The sequence below is a fragment of the Nasonia vitripennis genome, chromosome 4, assembly GCF_009193385.2.
Source record: "Nasonia vitripennis strain AsymCx chromosome 4, Nvit_psr_1.1, whole genome shotgun sequence".
Taxonomy (NCBI): Eukaryota; Metazoa; Arthropoda; class Insecta; order Hymenoptera; family Pteromalidae; genus Nasonia; species Nasonia vitripennis.
In genome coordinates, this window is record NC_045760.1 from 6,154,549 (window position 1) to 6,179,168 (window position 24,620).

Below are 24,620 nucleotides of genomic sequence, written 5' to 3' on the forward strand. Positions count from 1 at the left end.
CTTGTGTGTATATACGTTCGACGTATATTATACGCCTGAATTTTGTCCAAGTTTATGTAAGCTTTGAATTAATTTCGAGGATTTTTCCGCTGCACCGACGCGGGTACAGCAGGCCTTTCGATTTGCATTCTCAATTTATTTCGATATAGATTTAAAGCTTCTCGGAAACTCGCGATGTGATAGAATATAAATTAGATCGATTCAATTCAGTGAGTGTCGAGATAAGTGAGTATAGAAAGAAGACTAAGAGCGTTCTGTTCCCGGAATACACACCTTTCGCAAGTAAAAGCATTTCTCATTTTATGCATCGATTTCAAATATGCGAGCAATAGAAAATCGAACAATTTCCCAATATACCGGCGATTTTCTTAAAGCTAGAGTATAAAGATTTCACAGTGATTGAGCAAAGGATAAACGGTACACGGAAAAAATACACCTCGTCATTTTGCGCAACGGCCAAGCGTGTGTGTGTGTCTGGAGGAAAAGAGAGATAGAAACAAAGATGGCGCGCCGGCACGAAAGTGCCGCGAACCGGTTTATTCCGCGCGCGCGCGACGACGTCGGCGGCGGCAGCCGTTGCCGCGGCTGCTCCTCTAAGCTTGCCGGCGCCCGTAGTCGCGTTATATATATATATATATATATATATATATATATATATATATATACATATATATATATATATACAGCAGCGAGTAGTGCCAGGGCTGAACAAAACTCTCTCGGCGACCCAGTCCACAGCTCCGTCTTTCACGAGCTCACATTTTTCCCGCGCACCTGTGCGCCGTATACCGGCCTTTCGATACTCGCGTGTGCCTGCGTTAGTATACGGGTTCGAAAGCGTTGTACGCTCTATATGGGTCGGATATACATATGGTCCCTCGGGAATCCCTAAGACAGGGAGAGTACCGTATTATGGCCCGCGTTTGGTGCGAGCTGTGCGCTGAGAGAGCGAGGGAATTTAGTTGAATCTTTATCGAAGAGTTAACCGTTGGGTTGTTTTTTTCAAGTTGGATGCGTGAAATATTTATGAATTGTTGAAAAAATACAGAAAAAAAATTTCCTCAATTTATTTCGTTGTTAAATTCTTAATACACAACAGCCGAAAATTAAAAAAAATTGCCGAATTTCGAAAGCATTATCAGATCGAACAAGGTCGACATAAAAAATACGAAATATGCACAGTCAAAGTGAGCTGCGAGCGGCCATAATGCACAGGCGAGACGCGCCGGCAGGGAGACGTGCATCGGAGCAACGGTGGCTCCAACACATCTGACCACTCCCCCTCTGCCATAGTCGATCGCGCTCGCTTTACACCTATACGACGACGAGGAGTATGCGCTTGTTATGACTGCACTTTTTTTTGCCTACAATGTTTAATTTTTTTCTGAGAACAGTTTTTTTTCAAACAGTATCGTTCAAAATTGAAATTGCTGTCTAGCCGTACACGGAAAACTGTCACATAAATTTTCTTTTTTTTTTTTAATCTAATTTATTCTCGCACACGTACTCGTTTATGAATCACCGATAAGAGCAGGCGTGAGAAAATGTTATATTTACCGCGATTTTTATCTCGAAACGAAGAAAAAAAATCTGCGTCGAACGTTTTCAGCATAACGAACCCACGATTGACACTGAATCTTCATTGATACCGCTACAACACCGCGAATTACCATCTGTGATAGCGGGATATCAGTAAGTCGCGTCGCTCGGAGAGTGCAATGGCGTAAACTTATACAAGTTTTAAAATCGCTCGACCTTGGTCTCTCTCGTTTTTTACCTTTTAAGTGTTACATGGACAGCATCGCTTAGTATGATAATCTCGGACGTCGATCTTGCTCGTTCGCTGCACCACAGCAGCAGCAGCAGCAGCTCCTCTCGAGCGCAGCGAACCGTCTTCGCTTGCTCTCCAAGGCCTCTCTCTCTCTCTCTCACTCGCTCTATCTCTCGTCGACGCTTTTTACCTCCTCGACGCGAGTGTATACGACTCTGCGCAGATCCCGCGCGATTATAAGCGCGCGATGTGTATACATACGCGAACAGCAGCCGCAGCTCTCGCACTTTCTCCGTCATGCCTGCTTTGTATTATTGCCGGGCGGAATCGCCGCGAGGTGCGAGCGAAAAATTGCGATTGAGGATCAGCTGACTGACGCTTGACTGGGCATAGATATTATTGTTACAAAATGTGTTGCTTGTTCTGTCAGGTACAACATTTTACTCGTAAAAGCTAGGTCAGTCTTGTCGAGGCTCGAGTTTACAGAACGAGAACTAGAAGACGCGTTAATTTCGTTAGAAAGTATATTTTGCGCGATGGTCTGCGAACGTTCGTTGACGACGTGTAATAGGTTTTCTACTTTCTACGTGTTTATATCCGAATGAACTGTAGGCCAAGTAAACTGTCAATTAAAATCACGAGTTTTACGAACAATGTTTTCATTCCCCTCCTTGAATTATTCATCATAGAAAAAGGACTATTAAATTCATTATATACAGAGAGGCGACGTCTCGACTGAAAATAATTCACTCCCGCTTCCTCGAACGATAAATAAAAGCTACTTGCGATCTCGAAAGATTTTCTTTCTCCCATAATTACCGATCTCGTATACACAACGTAAGCCACCCCCGGCGGCAAACCTAACAAAAATTAAATTTACAAACAACAATAAAAGGAACGCCGAGAGACAGTATACGCCGCGCCGGCGAACAAACAACAATACGTAAAAAACAGCGTAAATAACCGAGGCGTGTTTACCGGCGTATAAATCCCTTAATGCACCCCCGGCTGCTTCGTGTGTACAGCGCGCTATACCGCTGTTGCCGCTGCGCGCAGATGTATTTGCATATTTGCACTGCTGCTGCTGCGCTGCTGCTACTGCGACGCCATTAACGCACAATGGAAGGATATCGCTCGAGAATTACGCAAAGCTTATATTTACAAAATCCAAAAGCTTTTTGCCTTGCGAAATTTCCACGCTTTCGTTTTGACGACAACGCGGGGCTTGGCTTCGCGCTCTTTTTTTGTCTGGACTATTGTAATTCGCCACTTTTATCAATTACTCGCTCATTTGAATTTTAAATGGCCCGTAGCTGTATTTTGTAAAAATGAGCATTTGCATGCCATTATGAACACACTTCGTCGAGCGAGGCGGATAGAGTTGCAATTTTTAAAATGTCCGAATGAGAGAAAGGGAACAGCGGGGATAAAGATACCCGATAACGACTATCCGCCTCATCATAGTAACGGATGCAGAAGAGAAAAAAACACGAGAACCAAGCCACGATGTAAACAGCCGAGTTCCACAGCTAACGAGGATCCCGCGCATTATTTCCCGCAGAACACTTGTCGCGCGACAGCTCGTCCTCGTTCCGCGGCCGTATGCACCCTCCTTTCTATATCCCAACCGTTGCGCAATCGCGAATGCGAGTCGGAATGGCGCATCAAAGTTCATCGATTCCTCGTACACAGGTATATGTTATTATGAGCCACACCGCCTCCGCAAAGCGGACGACGTTCCTCGGAAAGGCGGACGCTCGATATCGCGTCGAGGAGCCGAGTATACAGGAACAAGGAGAGAGAGAAAATAAATAAAGAGAGCCAACGTCCCAGCGGAGAAAGAGAGAGAGAGAGAGAGAGAACCAGTTTCATCGCTTAAACGCTTAATTAAGCTGCTGCACCGATCGCTCGCTCGCGCGTACAAACACACACGCCCATGTGCTCGCTCTCTCCTGAGTGAGAGAGAAGCAAGGTGTGTGTGGTGTACGTATACACGGGCTCGCGTGTACCGCACGTAAATCCGCAATGAAAGCGAGGGTCCTTGCAGCGCGAGCGAGACAGAGACATCGATACCCCGTCGTGTATTCTTTACCCCGCGAGAGAGAGAGAGAGAGAGAGAGAGAGAGAGAGAGAGAGCGAGCATTTCGAGTTCGTTATCGTTAACGGCTTTATCGCGAGAGAGACTATCCGCGGCACAACACGCGGGGTCCCCCTCGTTAATCATGCCCTGCGCGCCGTGCGCGCTGGTCAAAGTCGTAGGTAGGCACCCACGAGTTGGGCCGCGTCGCACTGCTATTGGCTATCCGCGGCAGATAGAGGAGAAAGAGGAGCTGGTGCACGGAATTACCGGAGCACGGGAGAGATAGAGTAATGAGCGCACAGGTGATGCTTCTCGATCTCGTCTCCAGGGGGAAAGTCTATACCTGGAAAGTATTGTTCAGGTTTTTTTTTCTGCACGGAACGACATCGGAATCTTGAAATGTGAATAATGCCTGGTAGATTGTACGAGTGCGCGCGCGGGAAAAAAAATGAAATTTACGGCTTGTTGCTCGCTTTATCAGCGGTTTATCGGAATTAGTTAACGTCGCGAAGACACGAAATGTTCAAAGCCACAGGTTAAATTTTACACTTCTCGCCCGTAAATCATGCACGCGCGCTCTGTGTTTGTTTTCAGTTTTCGTACATGCATCAAATTTTCATTTGAATTTTGTATACACACGCGCGCGAGCTTCTCCGAACTCGTAAATCACAGCGCCGGTGAATGAAGAACGACGGAAAAACGCAGCTAATTTTCGCAGATAGTATCGTGCGCGCGCTGCGAGCGAGATTAATAAATGAAAGTCGCAGCGGCTACTGCCGGCGAATCGATTAGAAAATTAATCGAAAAGTATACCGAGTCGTTTGTACACGCCTATATAATGCGTTGGAAAATTTTAATATCTGGTTTAACGCTCTCGTTAAAAGCGTATATCCGTTATAGCGCTGCTCGACGACTTGTGTAAAACTGGATCGGATGCAGTGGCAATCGCCGGTAATAATGGTCCTGCAGCTCGCGCCGCCTAAATACATAAACTCGAGCTGGTAGCTCCGTACGTAGATTTTAATCAATAATTCAAGAGGCGTGAAATGGCTCTCTATACCGGCTTAGCGTGGGACAGTTTTATCATCGCGGGCACTTGAATACTTTGTGTATATTTTGTCGTCGCCGAGCCGGTAGTCGAAGAGGAATGAAGCCACGTTGTATACGGCGCGTTTACCACGCTGCAGGCTCTGTATTCGCAAAGAAACTGGACTATACGCTACATACTGATGGAGAGAGAGAGAGAGAGAGAGAGAGGGAGGCATAGACGCAGGTGTTTCAGGGCCTTCCATGTTAATCAGGAGAGCCAGAGCGCGCGGCTACCCCGGGTAAAGCGGGCTTATACGCAGAGAGAGAGGGCACAACACACGTATGCAAATGCATCTCTGTACTTGCGCGGCTTAGCGCAGAAAGGCGAGCGGCGGTGCTTTATACACGTTAAATTTATTCCTTTTGTCGGAAGGGGCTTTTGCTCGCGTTTATTCGGCAACACCGATTTTAGCGCGCGGAAAAGCCGCGGCGGAATATGTTCTCTGTGTATTGTATTATGCGCGGCAGCGTTTGTCTGAATTTTTCCCCGCGAGCTTGGATGCTCGTCTTATCTTGATAGGGTCTTACAATTATAATCGAATCGCGCTGAAAGACACTGGTCGTTTCCCCACCACTGGAACTTTTCGCAACTCTCTATTAGTCTCTGGTAAGTGAAGATAGGTGGCATACAGGCATTTTTTCTTTTCTCTCATCACAATCTACACGCGGAATGTATAAATATAAGCGATGCACTACTCATACCAGAAATGCTTTGTTGATACTTGGGCAACGCATGCTACAACTGCATCTGAATCAACTGCTGAAATTAGTTATCAGACACGATCTTTCTCAATCAGAACAACAAGGCGCATATTTCGTCGCATTTTTGCCAGATTAATTGAGATTTGTTGCGCCGTGAGAACCGGTCTGCGAGTATTTTGCCTTATCACGAAGTGATAAGCTATAGGAATGAAAGTTATTCTATATGAGTTGTACAGCTTGATTATTTATTACATCACTATCATACGCAGATAGAGCTCAGCCGAAAACGAAACAATCGCCGAAAAAATGCTCATGCAACTAGTTCTATACTATCTCATTCCAACGAACCGTAAATTAATTGAATTATTCGAATGCGGTGTCGGTCCAACCCTAGCAGACATTTCAATGCTGCCGTACACAGACAGCATTATTAAGATATCAAGCTAAAAAATCGCGCATTCAATTCCCTCTGACGCACTGAACAAAACAATCATCAAGCTACATAACCAACCTACACACTCGCGGCTCGTACAAGCCCGAAGCACCTCCTACACACGCAAAAAGAAGCAGACAGGCTCGCGTACACGAGCATTCGCGATCAAGATCGAGCAACCCCCGCGCGATAAGCGCAAACTCAATCGCGCGCACGCTCCGAAAACGCCTGTTTCGATTTCTCGTCGATCGCATGCAGCGCGCGCCGTACTTCATAAGCCGCGCGTCGTTGTGTACAAACTTGAGATGGAGAGAGGGAGAGAAGAACAGTCCCTCGAGCGCGCGCCGCGCAAGAATTATCCGCGAGCATAAATCTATCCGGACGGAGTGTATGCGCTGATAAACATCGGAGTGGCTCTTTTTTTAGTTTATCGATCGTTGTGGGTGTTGTTCGTTTTGTTGTGGTTGTGAGGGAGGGAGAGGTTGAGTTGGTTTCTTTGGGGACTCGCTGGTGATGGAGATATCACACTCGGATAGTTATAAGATGGAAGATTCAAAAGTCGACTCGGGATTCGACGATCCCATAGAAGTCGGAAGAGCAGTGCTATTGCGACGAGCCGTTTGTCATCATTATCTCTCCACAATGAGATTGTCATACTCTGGCGAAGAAATAACACCGTAATACCGTCTCGAAAGCGGTTGTACTTTTCGCGTACACTCGGCGAATTTATGCGGGACACGCGCGCCATCGCGAGATCCTAATCTAACCGTTCTCGCACACACACACACATATGCTCGCGCGAAATCGGGGACGAATAAAGCTGACCCAGTTATCATTGAGCCGTCGTCGGCGGCGGCTCTCACTCCGCGACGACGGCAATTGACCCTCGTTAAAGGCGTATGACGAATGAACGTCTCGGCAGCAGCGTCGTCGGCTTTTCTCAAAAGCCAACTCCTCTCTCGCGACGAATTGATATATCTCGATCGCGTTACGGATTCTTGCGCCTGGCGCGCGAGTGCCGAAAATAATACGACGCTGCAGCCGCGCCGCTTCGACGCGATGAATATTCAAAGCGGCGCGATGTTGCGCCCAAGTATGCGGCGCGTAGGAAGTGTGCTGAATTTCGACGGGGTTGAATAATTACGCGCGACTGTATGAGGGGGAAATATATTTTTACGTTGAGAATTTTCTCCTTCGAGCGTTGAAAGCCGTTTTTAAGGCGTAAATGACGTTGTTAAATTTTTATGAATTCTCACCTGAAGGCGAGTCGGAAATATACTCGATACCTGCTGAGACGACTGTGTCTTTGCTCGTCGGAATTATTTTGTTCTCCAAAGTGCCATTACTCACCTGAAACATAATAAGATAACAAAAGCAATTAGTTTATCGCGCTCGAAACTGATGGATTCGCGCGCGTATAAATCATTATTAAGTGAATATCCTAATAGATTGTACATAAGTGTAAGCAGCGCGCACACATCGACGTGTGCAATCCATAATAAATCTCGCTGCTTCTCTTATAGAACAATAAATTTTCGCGTTATTAATAGGAACTCTTAATATCGCATTCTCGACACCTCGACCGAGCGGCTAAAATTCTCGGAGATAGCAGGAGGAGAGAGAGAGAGAAAAACGCTTTGGAATTATCATTAGTCGTGTCCGGGCTGGAAATTTATTTGGGAGAGAGTGTGCGTTGTGTGTAGGAACCGCTTCTCCATTAGCGGCTGGGCACGTCGCCGCTTGAATACCATTATCTTCCAGGCATCTTCGCGAGCAAAGGCGCGACAACCTGATGGCGAATTTTTGCTGTATACGACCACGTGTAGGGTATATCGCAATCTCTCTGTGTCATCTCGCGGGAGAAAGATGCTGCGAGTCATGGGAGAAAAACGTGTAGATTAGTCGGATGGCGAGGAATCGAGAGAGGTGCGTAGGATTTTGCATGTAGAAAAAATCGTATTTTGCAAAATAATGCATAAGCAAAAGTTATTGCAAACCTTACACATACAATTGCCACACACGAGCGCCAGACCGCAGTGACATCATCGGTCGCCAATGTTCACCTCGCAGCCCATCCGGAAAGCCGTACACGTACCTTTGGGCCCAAAACGAGCATTAAAACCAAAATATTGCTCGTCGTCGTCGTTCGTGCGCGCAGAGTTGAACTTATAAATCAAGCGGCCGCTTGCTTGTGTGTGCTCATTGTTAACCTTCGAGGCAGCCGCGAGGCTGGACGTCGCGGCGCGCTGTCGACGAGCGCAAAATTTGCGTAAGGAATTTTAAGTTTCGGAACACCATAAATAATATCAAGTGAAATTCGCGCGCACACACAAAGTCGCTGTATACACGACTCGAAATTTCGAAAGGACTTTTCAAGCTTTTTTAATTCCCAGGTATAAGGTGAGGGAGAGAGACTCCTTTGCTGACGTCGCTCGATGAATCGCGGATGAATTTATGTCGTTGCGCACACGCACGTATAGGCGTGTACAAAAAGCCTTGATAAGCCGTTTTGAAATCGGCTTTAATTAATGTGCGATTACGCATCCGCGAGTACACGTGAAATATACGCGATGTTTCTTCACGAAAAGCGCGTATTTTTATTTCAACCACGCGACGATGATACTTCACTGTACGGCAAATTATTGTAAAATAAGAAAAATACAGTCTTGCAAAAACAGAATCAGATTTCCTCGAGCTCTATACTTTCTCGGCGGCAGCACATATTGCGTAAAGCAGAGCAGCAGCGCCAGGCAACTGACGTCTCTGATGTGCTCCAAAAAAAGAAGTCTCCGCACACGCACATGTACAGCTCGGAATTGCAGCGAGTGAAAACCGCGAGTGTTTGCGGAAATTCTCGGGACATCAAAGGAAAACGACGGGGGCACCTTTCTTCCCTCACAGCCCCGCCGTCGCTGCTAAAAACTCAGCCGTAAGCGAGGCAGCTCACAGTCGTCGTCGGTGCGCTGACCTTGCGCCTCCTTCTCGTAGCTGCATCATCCCCCCCCCCCTCCCCCGAAGGACACGCGCGACGTTCCGTTACGTTTTAACGCACTTTGTTAGCCGAGCTGGCTTTTTGCGATAGGCACGACGCTTCTTTTTTATTGCCTCCGGGAGTAATTTACGAGGGCAGCTCCGGGCCCGAGAGCGGTCAGGGCCGCTCGCTCTGTGTGTTGTGCGCAGTAAAGTAGCCGGCGAGTCCTACAGGTATATGAATCGGGGGGGAAGACGAGGAAGCGATCTGATGCGGAAAAAAGAGCGAGCGGGGCACACAGGTGACGCAATGCATCCCGCGCGGGGGCATGACCTTGCTCCGGAAAATGCGTATCGGTTGCTGGCTTTTCGCACCCTCGTATATATATTTACGGCCTTGCTACGCTTTCGCCGCGGGAGCCGGGGCTTGTGTTTTCGGAAATGGGCTTTATAAGCAAATGCTCCGTGACCTCAGAACTGTCTAGGCCTCTTTGGAGATAGACAATCGGTATGTGTGTGGAGGAAACTCACCGGTGGTCTGCGTGCGGTGAAGATTTACGTTTTTTTTTTTTGGAGACAGTGTGTGCTCTGGTTTTTGAACTTGTGCACGTTCTCGGTTGTGATTTTTTGGGATTTAATTTTGGGCGTGAAATTCTGGCGGATATTTACAGTGTTTGTTGAGAGCTGAAAAGTTTTTCTCGCGTTCTCTATGTCTTTGATTAAATTTTCATCTTACTTTTTTTAAAAGGAACATTCGATGAAAATCACTAAAAAAGCACATCCCACCATAACTCAAGAGTGTTCGAATACACAGCTAAACAGTCAGTGAAAAAAAGCTCATTTATTTTTATCTAAGCATGGCGAAGCAGCGATAAAAAGTACATCAAGCAGTCAAACCAAGCGCCCGGCTGTGCTCGACTATACGAAGGCGCGCGATTCGTTCCGACGGCAACCGCGTGCGCCGTTACGGCGTCCAGCGCGTACTCGAATATCTCACACACTTACGCTCTCGCATAACGCGTACAGGCTTCCTTTTCACTCTGAATACAATTTCTGAGAAATCAAGGAAAAAATTAGCGCCTACTTACGGCGCTTTCTAGGATTTAAATTGCGTTTGCATATAACAAGCGGCGTACGATATCAACAACGAGGTCGTCCACATTAGGACCTTATTCTAAATTGCTTCATTTGTATCTTTCTCGCGTTGTCCTGTTATGTGAACTCGCTTATATCTGACGATAAAAATTCCTGCGTAAAGAAATCACCGCATACCGAGCAATAAGTCAGCGATACTTCCAGCGGCAGTACAGCATCGGGGGCATCGACGACACCGACCCCCCGACGGTCTGTCCCAAAAAAAAGAATCGTCTGCACTGTTTTGACAGCGAATCAAGATGAACAAGCGATACCGTCCGATTCGAGGGCGCAAAGTGTCAGAAAAATTATTTCACGGCCGTTAGAAGCGAGTGTGAATGTTATACGTGTGCGCGGCGTGTACAGCAGTAGCAGCAGCAGCGCGCGTGCAAGCGTGTATAGTATAGAGGGTGTCGTCGCGCCGCCGGCAGCCATAACCGTTCCGCGTGCCTCATCCCTCTTCTCGGCGCTCGCTCGCTCGCTTGCTTGCCGGCATAGCAGCGGGGTGCGAGCGGAGTCATAAAGTTCCTCTAAAGCGAGTGGAATTGCTCTATTATCGCTCTTAACCAATTGTCGGATCGTGTCGGGGGCCTCTTCTCTTCTCTTCTCTCCTGTCCTTTTCTGGGCTATAACCAAAGCGCCGGCGTCATGTACTCTGCCTTTTGACGAGTTCGCGCGCGAGCCTTTTCTTCATACGTGCATCGCGCACACGAGGGCATAAATTTTGGCGCCCGATCGGACTTACAATTAGCTCCGATAGATCCCCGATACAATCGAGGAGGAGGCGCGAGTATGTATAAGCGTGAGCGCGCCGCGATACATCACGTCGAGGCTCATGAAACCGATAAAATCGCTTTCTTTACGAATCAATTACAATGAAGGATGGGCCGTGTGTGTTGGTACGTTACGTACGTACAAGCTCGCGTTGTGTACTGTATGTAACGCGGCGTGTCATAGCTAGCTGCTCTCTCTCTCTCTCTCTCTCTCTCTCTCTCTCTCTCTCTCTCTCTCTCTCTCTCTCTCTCTCTCTCTCTCTCTGATCGATGTTTACCTTTTTTTCTTTTCTTCGCTTATTTGATCTACACGTACGATCGTGCGTGGGATTCTTTTAGATCGCGGTGATTTACGCGCGTTTTATTCGAACCGATTTTTTTTTGTTCTGATCGTCCGCCTTTGACTAAAAAAATTGAGCGACACGAGACAATTTTTTTGTGTAATTTTTTATGGAGAAAAGCGAACTGCTTTATGCTAAGCGCGCAGCTAAATCAAGCCGCTGAAAGAGATGTAGATCACGATCGGGGGGATCGGTTTCAGTCGTATTATTCATGGAAACTTAAATAATGTATAATACGTTATTCACTGCATGGACTTTCGTGGAAATAATTCATCAGAAAAACTTTATTTTTAACGTAATTTACAACGCGGCATGATTTATATCGCGATTAATCAAGAGAGGCAACCAGGGAAACGTTCGCTTTTAAACGCGGACTGTATATAACACGCACACGAGCTTCGAAAAAAAGATGGCGAAGAGCAGGAGTGGAGATGAATCTCGAAAAATGCCAATCAACCGGAAAATCTCCGAATGAAAGACACCGCGGTTGGGGTCGAGAGTCCGAAAGGGAGTAAGCGAGTGAGAGAGGGACACCGCGGCTTTCATAAATTGTTCGAAGAACACACCCGCTGCTGTCAGTCGTATACTGCTTTCAGCGCGGTGAACTTGCAAATCAAGCGTGATTAACGATACTACGGCCCAGCTCGTTAGTCGAAACGCGGTCGAGTTTGCATGGCGTTGAATAATTTTTAATTGAAGCTGTAAACTAGTGCCCTCTCCTGTTCAAAAAGTGAAGATTCTTTTTTTCCTTCGCGACCTGACGCAAACCTGGCTCTCGAGCATGCGTCGAACGTCCGTCAAGCGACACACATTTCACTGCGCCATCCATTTTAATATCCCGCGCTATCGGCGTTCGAGTACGGGCCATGCTTTATCATCGCGAGCACACAGTGCGGGGGCGGGTTCGTTAAGTTTCGGGCGTCACTTATCTTGCTAGCCCGAGGGCACCGGCTGGCTCTCCCAAGGTGTCGCACGCATACGGCGGCGGCGTTCTATATACCTATAAAGGTGTACGCCAGGGCATCGGCTGACATCGTCGCGGCGGCGGCGGCGGCGGCGGCGCCCATAGGGCACGGCCAACTTCTCGAAAGTGTCGCGGGCTATACTGATATGAGAAATGGCCGCGGCGTGCTGGCCGCAGGGGACCAAGGCGTCGGCCACCTATTCGTTACACACATATAGTCGGGCTGGCTTGTATTCTTGTATTGCCGCGCGTTCCACGCGGAAGAGATCGCGATCGAGCGTTGTTTTTTTAACAAAAATATGCGCGGTTGATAAAAATACAGCAAAGTCGTTGAGGAGCCGGGAATGTAATAACGTACAACCAAAACCGATAGCCGAGCGGGACGGTATAGTGCAAAGTATAGAGAAGAGAAGCAAAGGAACGCTTATCATCGCTTGCAGGCCTCGCGTCGCGGTCGCTCGGATCCTTATTTATGGGCCTCAGTCAGACGTTCGGCCGCCGCAATCGGCTCTATTTCATCGGTGCGGCGCGCATCGACCGGCTCGCATTTGCTTTATTTTCGGAATTCGACTTGGGCAAGTCGGTCTCGTCCCCCCCCCCCCGCCACCCTGTCCCTCTCGCTCCATAAGCACGAAAGAAGAAGCCGAGGACTGTATACAGCTATATGGTGCCATGACGACGACGGAAAATCATCCTACCGCCGCGGGAACTTCCGGGTTTTCGAGTGGGACCCGTCGAGAGCCGTAAAGATCGTATCGGAATACAGTGTGCGTGTGTGTATGCGAGGGAAGCGGCGTTTTTCGTTAAATTATGAGAGAATTGTGCGGAAGAATCGAACCGAGTGAAGAAAGTGCGGATTAAGGGTTTTGCTTGTTTGCAGCGTTTGAGCTTAATGCTGGGAATGAGGCGATGATTATGCAGGCCGGACCTTGCATTATCGCACCCGATAGTTTGCGGAAAGTTGTATGCGCGGGAAGAGATCAGAGGTGGGTTATGAGCTGTGGAGAATTATCAATTTGTGATTAATACATAGTAAACGTTTGTAAAAATCTTTAATATTGTTCAACAAAGCTAATTTTTAATGATGAATTTAGCAAATAATTGGATCAATACTTTCAATTCTTGGCAACAATAACGCTTAATTTGCTAACATAAATTTAGAACAACAACAACAAACGCACGAAGCAAAATAACACACTTGTGCTGGCTCTACACATACGTACACAACACGACGACTAAACCAACGAATAACAACGTTAATAATCGCCTGATTCGAATCGAATTTTTTGCCAAACGTCGACACATGTATAAGCATCATTATTAACAAATTTTCCGTAACTTTGTCCAACAACAATCATCAATACACACGTCACAAACATTGCGGGCAACTTTTCTCTCAACTGTTCCGTCCACCACCTCTCTGTTTACGTCATTTCCTCGCGAATTAAACAGCAAAAGTCACTGCAATCGAGTGTAGAATGTAGCTCTCAGACACACGGACGAACCTCATCGCAAAAAAGCGGGATTCATTAGCCGAGAAACCGGCCATGCAAGAAATAAAGCCCCTACTCCGAACAGCTGAACGCTCGCCATCCGTCGGAACACGTGGGAGCCCACAACAGCGAGTGTATACGCTGCAGGCGCGGCGGCGGCAGCCATCGCCCATCCCATTCCGCTTTGTAACCTCAAAATAACCCTGCGGAACCGCTCGAAATCCGACCGAACCGACAGGCCGCTTAACCTCGAGGTTTTCCCAGTCTAATTTTCCTACCAACATCCGCGCGCGAAATTGCTCATCGTTCACAGTGCACGCGATCATCGATGACGACTCACCGTAGCGGCTTGTCCTGTCTCCGCGAAGAGCTGCTACTGTGCCGGTCGTGTGTAGTGCCTCTCAACGACGTCGACGATCCGTCAGAAGCTGTCGAAGATGAGTCCGTTGTGGCCGCTGCATCATCCGCTGTGTTTACGTAAGTGGGTATACGAAGCGTAAGTAGTCTCTTTGGTATATAAAAGCCGCGTTGCGTGCGATCAACAACTCGGGCAACAACACCTCAGTGACATGTCCTTCTCTCTCTCTCGACGTTCACGTCTAGTCGACGCTGCAGAGCATCAGGAGTCTCGCGGAACAGGACCCGCACAGCGTTGTTATCGGCACACCGGTGGCACACAGGGGTGCGCGCGCTCGCGCCCCGTCCAACTCCCGGCGACGATGACGAGAGACGGGGCACAGGTGCGAGTGACGGAAGAAAACAGACGGACGAGAGACAGATAGACAGAGAGAGAGAAAGGCAGAGAGAGAGAGAGAGAGAGAGAGAGAGAGAGAGAGAGAGAGAGGAGAGAGAGGAAAAGAGAGCGAGACGTGGCCCTCGCACGCGCAGCGTACCTCCTCTCGTGAGCAACGGGTGACGCTCTCTCTCTCGCGGGCCAAAGCAAACTTGTCGGATGGCAATACGTGAGTTAAATGTTCGGGGCCGCGCCGCGGATGGTTTACGGCCGATAGTCCCCACCTAGGGCCACCACGCGGCGCTGCAGTGCTGCTGCTGCTGCTGCTGCTGCTGTGCTCAACGCTCTCTATGCTCGCCGTGTACCGCCGCAGCCGACGCCGCCGCAACCGCTGCCGCCGTATACACTCGTATTCCTCGTGCGCTGGCTGCTACCACTGCTGCTGCTGCTGCTGCTGCTGCTGCTGTCGACCCCCTCCTCCGCCGCCACCTCCTCCAGCGACTCGAACCCCCGGTCGCCCCCCTGTACACCGTCCTCTACCTCCTCCTCCTCCGCGCGCGAGTCCAGTTCGCACACACATACATGTGAGTCTCCCGATCTCGTTTCTTCACGCGTTCGCCAGCGATGCTCGCGCTCTTTCTTACCGGTGCACGCGGCTCATTCAGGTGCGCACACACCGCCTCGAATGTGTGCCATCTCGCTCTGTAGCATCGCAAAGCTCAGATCTTCCGTCTCGCTCGGCAACTGCTCTGCACACATGCTCGCGTGTGCAGCAGCTCCCTCTCCTCCCGCTGCTCCGTTTCACGTGTGCGCCGTTTTCCATCTTCGTCTAGCTCACTGCACAGCGGTTCCCCTCGCGCGCGAGTATGTAGAGCGAGACAGAGAGAGAGAGAGAGAGAGAGAGAGAGAGAGAGAGAGAGAGAGAGAGAGAGAAACACGCGGGCCTCGAGGGCGGGGAGAGAAGACGCGAGAGCGAGAGAGTTATATAGGAAGTTCGCGCTGACAGGAAGGAGACGAACGACCGTGTAGCGAGCGCGAGAGAGAGAGAGAGAGAGAGAGAGGAGACCGTCGCGCACACACACAGAGACGTAGAGTCGAGCCAGCCAGCTCTCCCCGGGATTTATGCGCAAGGGCGTTGTTAATGGCGGCGGAGAGGGACGAGGCTCGGAGGGGAATCCACGAGCGCTCCGTCCTCGTCGCTCGCGCGTCTTGAGCCGCGAACGGGCGCAGGCCTCTCGCTCGCTCTCGTGGGCCTGTTGCCCCGTCGCCGCTACCATCTCCACGAGGAGATCCGCTGGCTGCGCGCGCGCGAGCCTCCAACCCGCGATTTTCCTCGTGGCGTGCAGTCGATGACGCAACGGACCACGTGACCGCCCGACGGCCAATGCCGAGCCGGGAATTCAAATCTCCCGCGCTGAGCATTGGACGGAGAGGGAGAGAGAAAGCGCTCGAGGGACGACGCTGCGCGCTGCAACTCTCTGCAATAACTTCTCTCTCGCGACTGGTTATCATCGCGTACACGTGCGGGATTGAGCCATTACCTGGTGCTTGGCGTTATAGGTATAATTATATAGCGTCGCGATACGCATCGAGTAATGGTGATTTGTGGCGCGACCTCTCTTGCGCTCTCGCTTCGGGAGGATTCGCGCACACGTTGCTCTGTCTCGTATGCACGTATATGCTGCCAAGATTGTCTTCGCTGCGCGCACTCCACGTGCTCCGGGCTTATGCATTCATGCAGCAGCTATTTGATGTTCATGATTATGATCTCAGGTTATATTTTTGAAGGTTACAGAAAGTTTTCGCATCGTTACATTTTTATATGAGTGCTTTTGTGAAGCATTTTCAACAAACATGCACTTAGTTAATATATATTACGTAATTGATATCGACTCGGATTACATCCCTCACTTCTTACACTCCTTTCTCTTCCTACGATCTCATCGTCCCATTCTTCCAACCCGTCTCCTTTTCTCATCCCGGCTCTCCCTCTCTTATATGCCTAGTACTTTAAATTGGATTCGCGCCTTAACTTCGCCACGAAATTGTGTTTCACCGCACCAACCAATTTTACCCTCGTCTTTCTTCTCTTTCTCTTCTTCATATATCTCCTTCTTTCTTCCTCCTTTCTCCCCGCGCGGGCCTCGAGCGATGCGCTTACTTCAAATTTAAATCCAAAAATTAGCCCGCAAGACGAATCGTCTAATTAAATCGCGAGCTTTTTTTATTCGATTCTAATCACCTTTTAAAAAAATTTTCGAAAATTCGAAAGCAAGACCTTGGCAGTAGTTCTATGTACGCGCTTTTTCTGCGGAAGATACCGTTATAATGCCGGGCGCGTATGACGCAGCGAATGCTATCGACAAGCGGGCGATATATTGGCCGATAAATTATATCGACCTCGACGTGAAATCAATGAATCGCGCCCGCGTTACTTGCGTTTCCTTTCCGAGTCTGTTTTTGCGCAGGTCGTGTGAATTTAGGACCTCAAAATAATTTGCGCACGATAAAATTAATTTCATTCGAGCGTTTTATTGGAAAATAATTGATTTTATTAATCAACGCAAAAATCGCAGTTCCAAGCTACCGAGAGCCAAGTCGAAAAAAGTTCAATGTCGTCGGTCACAGAAGTACGTAAATAATAATTCAACCGAATGAAGCAGGGCCATCATCACGTGGCTCGTGAAAGCGCGCGCGCGCGCGTGTATATCATACGCATACGCGAATGTGCTCGGCGTACAGGAAGAGGGGAGTTAGGTTATAGTCGCCGAGATCCCGGGGCGCGTTCGCAGTTTGACGGAATGTTATTGCGGTCATAATCGTCGCGAGCGCCAACAGGTGCTCGAGAACAAGCCTACGTTGTACGTGTGTCCGTGTGTATGAGCGAGTGCAGTGTTCCGCGTCGACCGGCCGGCTGACATTGTCCCATATTACGCGCCGCGGGGCAATAAAGACCCCCGTCTTTGTGATATCCAACGGAAACAATGGCTAAACGGGGATCTTCTCTTTTTTTTTATTGATCCGCAAAAGTATAGCTCGAGATGGTAATATTTCACGGTTGCGAGCTTGCAAGCTCGAGATGAGTATTCTAAAAATTAATCTAATCAACGATTACGTCGCACCTGCATCTCACAACCCGCCGCGCGCACGCATAACTCATCGAAGCAGCTACTTAAGAAACATAATTTGACTTTTTCGCAAACATCTCCTTAAATTAAAGCGATTGCAATCTCGCGCGAGAGTTACATCGAGATTACAGAACCCAGCCCATAAATCCGCGGACGAGGCTCTCTCGTAGTGTGGTGCCGTGGTAGCTCCGATCGCGCCGCGCTAAACCGGATCACACACAAACTTTTCTCCTCGGAATGCGCGAACCGCTTGAAAAATGAACTACGAAGGCTGATACCAAGTGCGATCTCCCTAAGTCTGCGTGCATACCATAGAAATTTCCCATATAAGCTGCGCAGTGGCTTTACGATTCGCCGCGTGCGTGTATACCTATAGATACGTACAAGCGACTCTATAAATGGCTGGAGCCGATCGATTGCGCTCGGAACTTTATATCTCCCGCTCATACATGCAGCTTCTGCGTGCAATCGCGGAGCTATGTACGCTCGGGCATTCTTCGAGATACTATACGGTTTATATCGTTTATTCGGAGTGAATTAAACGCTCCGGCGATTAATTAACGCTGCGATTTTTATTGAGGAATCGAACAGGTAAACAGCGAGCGTAATATAGACGCGACTATTCGATTGATTCTATCAGTGCATATATGCAGGGATTAAAGTTCGATCAAGATTATACTTTGACATTCCTCGACCTTTTATCAGCGAAAATTCAGCCAAGCTCGAGGTCTCGGGAGACGAAAAAAAAACGCACAAAATAAGAAGAAAAGAAGCATGGCAGAGACGGAGAAGAAGCGAGAGAGTAATAGTGCTACTGCTGCTGCTGCTGCTGCTGCTGCTGGCTTGTCGGGCGCTGCGCTCGTACATTACAGCCGCGAGGAAAAAAGAACACAGCGCCTGGGACGTTTAATTTCCGAAGGCCTTCCGCCAGCTCTATTCACGCTGTAGCCGCTGTACTGCGACTATACTGCCACGTGAATTCCGTCATTCAGGCTCGACTTACGAGTCGCCAGCACGGTGAAAAGCGCGAGCGGCGCAATCTTCCGGACGACGGCTTCGGAATAAACACCCCCTCGTGCCGGGGCTGAATTTTATCTCTTATTGGATGCGCGCGAGTTTTCTGTAGAAAAAAATCTGTGGGTTTGCGCATTGAAACAAGCTCATTTGACGACAAAAATCGAGAAGATCGAATTCAGCGTCGTAAATTGTTTTTCCCATAATTCACACCAGGCGCGAGAAATAAGTCATTAGTAGAAAAGCAAAGGCCCATAAATTCATATCACGCTGGGCGAAATTAGATATCACAGCGGTTTATATGAGATTGATTTCCATAAAAATAAAATTTCTACGTATCTCGCTCTCTGCGCGTCGTGTCCTGCAGAGGGCGTTATCGCTCGTTCGAGATCTACTCTCTCAAGCCAGGACATAATAATTCTCGGAATTGCGATGCGTGAAACAAAGCAGCCCGCGCGCGGCATTTTCGGCTGTCGAGCTCGTAAATCAGAGGGTTAATTTTGTAAACAGGAAGCGTACGCCCGGCGCCAAGAGAAAATAATAATAATAATCTCGCTTCGTCCAATTCCGATCGCGATGTGAAATTACACATAATAAACGTGGAAAAATTTATTCGTCTTCGGTCGCATCGATAACTCTCGTCGTCAGGCAGAATTAAGCAGGAAAAGCTATTTAATTATCGCGTTCGCCGAGGTAGAAAAGAGGATGATTTTCTATCGAGTTCACCGACACTGTTCTCCGTACACGCGGGGCTGGGGAAGAAAGGGCGCGAGAAAGGGTTGTCTGATTGGAGTCTCCTCCTCCCTAGTCTCCTCTTCTTCTTCTTCTTCTTCTTCTTCTTCTGCTGCTGCCACCCCCGAATAGAATGGAGAAAGGCGGAAGAAGGTTTGGCGCTGAGTTATCGCCGCGAGGCAATATCTCGCACGAGCGAGCTATACTATAGCAGCGAGCGCGGATAAAGAAAATAAGGAATCGCGACGAGGATGATGCTTCTCTTCCTCTTCTTCTTCTTCTTTCTCGCGAGGGTCTGTGCGCTGCTTTTCGGGAGCAGAAAGAGAGAGCGATATTGATGGCTATGCGTCACGGCATCCATAAAATATACGCAGAAAACCGGAGAGCTATGCGCGCGCGTGTGTGTGTGTGTGAGTGTGTGAGTGTAGAGAAGGCAGTGGTCGCAGGGTGGGAGGAAGGGTTGAAGTTTCGTGCCATTTACAAAATGAGTCCCCATTATTTTCAGTTGGCGAATTTATCGCTACATACGCTTGCCCCGCCAGATTTATGCGATGAAAACGTAAAGCGCATATATAGCTAATGTATGAACTGCGCGCGGAGCGAGTTCGCCGCGTAAACATTGCTGCAGGCGATATCTATGTTTTATTTTTTCAAATTAAATCGTGATTTACGCTTACTTCGAGTTCGCTGAAGTTGATATCATTATTGAATTTTAATACGACGGGAACGAGTTGCTCAAGTAGTCAAGGGTTAGAACCGATCAGACGACCTCGCAAATTCCTCATCTCCCGGGGGGAGAGCCACAATAAGAAGACACACAGCAGCGGAAGGAGGGAAGACAACGTAGGCGCGGCTGTGAGCATCTCGCGCCGCTTATACGAGCATCAAAGCCCCTCGTACATCCGTATCTGCTCGATACACAGTAATTTTTTTGTCTTTTGCGTAGCCCGCTCGCGCTCGTATCAAATTACGATAAATATCGCGCGGCTGACGCCTGAACCTCGTCGGGAGCGCCTACACTTCCTTTCTCTCTGCCTCGAGAAAGAGAGAAAGAGGGAAATGCGTACACACGAAACTCGCACTTGGCAGAGAGGCATAATTCATATAACTCGACTGTCTGGATTAATACGCGCGGTTTCTCTTTGCCGAATTCGAGACTCTGCGGCTCTGTGTTGGTTTTGTAAGCTTACTTGTTAAAATGCACTTTTGTTTCTTTTTCGTTTAAGCGCGTCTCGTTCCCGCCTTTGCTTTATTGCCCGAGGAGGAATTGATTTATTCGGAGATTTTGTAACGCTTCTGCTTAATCGTCGCCGATGATTTCGAAAATTTCGCTATCAATAGAGTTGTTATGCATATATTTCTAAGAAGATTTATCCTCGTCGTCGTTGATAAAGCGCTGTTTTATTCTTTCGTTTTTTTAACTCGGTAATTTACTGCGATTATTTTCGTATATGAACTTTTTGTCACCCGACGAACTATAAATAAACTTCAAAGCTCGTAAATATTAAGCTCGTACGTCAAAAGCGCGAAGCGTGTCACGCACATTTGTCTCTCTCTCTCTCTCTCTAGTATACCCTCACGCGCGTTATACGCATTGAAAACGATGGATGGACGAAGATTACTCTCGACGCCTCGAACGTTTTGACAAAGATGATCTACTTCGACGAGCCTCGTTTACGAATTTTTGCAGACTGCATTCTAAAACCAACGAATAAATTTACACGCCACGGAGTAATTTCCAGGGCGCGTAGTAAGCCAACCTGTCAAACAGCGATGGTAATTATTAAAAAATAAGTTCCGCCGAAGTTTACGAGCTTCCCGCAGACCGCTGGCTGGCGCAAAGTTTCGCGCGGCGAACTTACGCTCGCGCGTACTCCACAAATTCATCCGCATCAGCAGTAAATTTGAAAATCCACGATTAAACAAAAATTCCCTTCGAACTTGGCGCATAAATATTCGTTAACGCAATTCCCAGCCTGACGCTCTCTCTCTCTCTCTCTCTCTCTCTCTCTCTCTCTCTCTCTCTCACTCTCTCTCTCTTCCCGGGAGAAAAATCGTTCCCGCCGAAAGGATCGCCGCGAATATAAACCACCGCCACCTACGCGATTCATCAAAGCCGCGATCGATAATACGCGCCTCGGTACATACGCTCGCGGGAAAGAAAGGAGGAGGGGGGGGGTGGCGACGCCTGTGTAATACGAGAAGAAGAAGAAGAAGAAGAAGAAGAAGAAGAAGAAGAAAAGCCGCGAATACAGACGAGTCCGGGGTTACGCGCGACGAGAGGGTGGAGCTCCTGACACGCATACATATATCGGGGGACACGCACGTATGGGTCTAGAAAAGTGGATATAATACAACGGCTCGCGCGTAAGCCTCGTGCGTGAGGAGGATATAGAAAACATGGCTGCGGGAGGAGGAGAGAGAAAGCCGCGGGGCAAAACTCGCGCCGCGACGAGATAGCACACGCCCGAGAGAGAGAGAGAGAAAGAACGAGTATACGTATAGAGGTATATAGGGGGTGAGAGAGGAAAGGAGAGAGAGAGAGAGGGCACGTAGTGGGGGCCTTGACAGAGATGAATTCGTTTCATTTCACGCTGGGAAGCTCTCGCGTTCTCCCCGCGTCCGATGATTTACTGGGCTACAATGTGGTAACCCATGATTTATCGCTACCAACACGCCGCCGCCGCCGCCATACCTGGTCCATGACCACGTATGCGTCAGAACGCGGCATCAGCGCCGGTGCACATTCACAACGTCCACCACTACGGAACTTTGCTTCTTCTTCTCTCTCTCTCTCTCTCTCTCTCTCTCTCTCTCTCTCTCTCTCTCTCTCTCTCTCTCTCTCTTGATATTATGAACCCGCATGTGTGTGTCTGCACGCCTCTCTTTTTCTTCCTCGCCGATGCCCTCTGTGGAGATGAGAAAGAGGTGGGAGGCGCCGTTGTGTGTGTGTGTGTGTGTGTGTGTGCGCGCGAGGAGCCATTGCCACGACGAGGATATATATATTCAAATTTTAAACTCTTTGTCCGCGAGCACCGCAGCGGTAGGATATACCTATATTCGAAAATGTCCGAGCGGCAGAGCAGCCGTAGAGATTTTTGGGTTTTCCCGCGATCTTTTGTGTGAGAGAGACTCACGGCTTTTTCGATTCCAGATGTATTACGTTATTAAGAAGTCCTTTGTGCAGGTGCGGATTCGGGGCTATAAATCCAGTTTTTCACGCCGAAAGCGCGCGCGAGTTTAAAATAACACAACGCGATATTTCACTTCAGCGAGAGATCGTGTACACAATGGAAAATTTTCTCACTCCCCGGCTCAACCGAGTTCGCATCGAGAGCAGCAACTGACCATCGTCGTTACTTCGACCGGTTATTCGTCGCGACCGCCGAGCGCATATTGCGTCTTACCACCGAGCTCATCTGCGGCCGCACATCCCACCCGCGTCAAACCCTCCGAAGATGCGGGCTACTCTCTCTGGACTCGCTGGAAACTCGCAAAGTTCCGCACACGGCTGCCAAGTTTCGGCGTCTGCTGGTTTTCTTGCCGCTTTACTATACAGCTCGGTAAGGGCGCGAGCGAGAGCGAGAGAGAGAGAGAATTCATTGGGGAGATCTCGCGCTGATCCGAATGCTTAAACCGCTTAAGCCGCGAGATTTATCATTATACCGCGAGAGAGAGAGAGAGAACGAAACTTGGGACGTATCGCGCTGTTAATTCTCACTGGCCGCAAACGGCCGGCTGCCTATGCTCATTTTCGACTGGAGAGAGACGGACGCGCCAGAAGAGCTATATGCGTTTCGCACCTCGTTCCTGCAGTTTGTCTGCGGCTGTTTCGAAATAACTAGCACCGCACGCGTCAATTTTACTAAATGTAGAAACAAACGTCAACCTCTCAGGATGAATTAAGCAAGCAACCTCGCCGAGCTTGCAAAGGAAAAAGCACGTAGATCCTCAAGTCGCCGGGTCTAAAGCGCGCGATGATTTACGCGCGCTCGTAAAAAGACTTCTCTCCCCGATCATTCGTCGAGTTTAGCGGTCGCGAAACGACGGACGAGTTGTAAAACACACACAAAGAGCAAATGAGAATATAGGAGAGAGAGAGAGAGAGAGAAAAAGAGAAAGTGCGCGCGAGGGAGGGAACTAAAAGGGTTACGTACGAACAGGAGGACATTGCGTTTCTGCCGCCCGTTATTTACCTGCACGAGCGCCGCTCCAATTATTACCCCCGACGACAAAATGGATAATGCGCCCGCTGCTATACACTCTCGTGAAATTATTTCCAGCTCGTGGTGAACATATTTAGATTTTTCGAGAGGTACAAGCGAAAAATAATTCAGTCCCCTTACACCGCTCAGCGTTACAATACTCTATTAAAAAGTGGTGAAAGTTTAATGGACCCGCGGACCGAAGAGTTATACCGCTTTCTCTGCCGCGAGAGAGACACACAAGGCCGTGTACAGAGTCGTTAAATAAAACATTCGTCTCGCATTTGTCTCCGCGGCGGAATATTAAGACCGTGTGTGTTTACACGCATCCACGCGTCCCCCGAGGCGCCGAGTGTCATTGGACTTTCATCCCCATGCTCGCGAGGCCGGCCCATCTCGACTGCACGAAGCACTTTATTTTCATTCGCCGAGCCGGCTGACTTTCAATATACATTACACGCGAGATAAATTTTCCCTCACCCTCCGCGAGTTTCCCTCACGCTATAATCTTCGATAAGAGCACGCGTGTGTGCGTATACGCATAGGAGAGAATCGAAAAACGTAATCACGAGAGAGAGAGAGAGAGAGAGAGAGAGAGAGAGAGAGAGAGAGAGAGAGAGAGAGAGATATAAAACAAAAGCAAGACGAATCGCCTGCGAGTCGCGTATAAATATCCCGCAAGCTCGCGCGAACATCGACGCACGCGGAGAGAGAGAGAGAGAGAGAGAGAAAAAGCGTATAATGAAAGCCAGCTCGCGGGAAATAGAGCGTGGAAAGTAATTAGGTCACGCCACCCTCGCGCACGAATCGTGTATAATACGCGAGCGCGAGACACAACAAAAGCAGGAAGAGAGGTCAGCTCGCAGCGCGAACGGGCGGGGCAATCAAGCCGAGGGGGGTGTATACCAGGCTTTCCCGACGAGTCCTCCGAGAGCTGCGTGTGTGTCCGCGCGCTTGATAGATAGGGAATCTAATTTTCGTGCCGTACGTACACGAGGACGCGAATGAGTGTACGCTCTCGCGTGACGAGCTACCACCCCCCCCCCCCGGTATATTAT

At 48.8% G+C, this 24,620-nt stretch overlaps 2 protein-coding genes across 2 annotated transcripts in view; one reads left to right on the forward strand and one right to left on the reverse strand.

Annotated features, from left to right (window-relative positions):
- LOC100118060 (antennapedia-like protein) overlaps positions 1 to 14,918 on the reverse strand; it is a 124,329-nt gene extending 109,411 nt beyond the window's left edge. The window contains exon 1 of the mRNA XM_031928440.2: positions 14,091 to 14,918. The gene's annotated coding sequence lies outside the window, so the exon portion shown is untranslated. The remainder of the gene's footprint in view (positions 1 to 14,090) is intronic.
- Positions 14,188 to 24,232, forward strand: LOC116417245 (putative uncharacterized protein DDB_G0271982). The gene is made up of 4 exons (XM_031929472.1): positions 14,188 to 14,227; positions 14,529 to 14,662; positions 19,490 to 19,510; positions 24,137 to 24,232. The coding sequence occupies exons 1-4, from the start codon at positions 14,188 to 14,190 to the stop codon at positions 24,230 to 24,232; spliced, it is 291 nt and encodes a 96-aa protein (XP_031785332.1).
- Positions 24,233 to 24,620: the final 388 nt, after the last annotated feature.

Excerpts from the sequence above, each read along its gene's own strand:
- LOC116417245 (XM_031929472.1), top strand. The coding sequence starts at position 14,188 with ATGAGTCCGTTGTGGCCGCTGCATCATCCGCTGTGTTTAC. Across the intron at positions 14,228-14,528 it reads GCATCATCCGCTGTGTTTAC|ATAGACAGAGAGAGAGAAAG; the intron begins GTAAGTGGGTAT and ends GACGAGAGACAG. Across the intron at positions 19,511-24,136 it reads ATGGAGAAAGGCGGAAGAAG|AGAGAGAGAGAGAGAGAGAG; the intron begins GTTTGGCGCTGA and ends TAATCACGAGAG.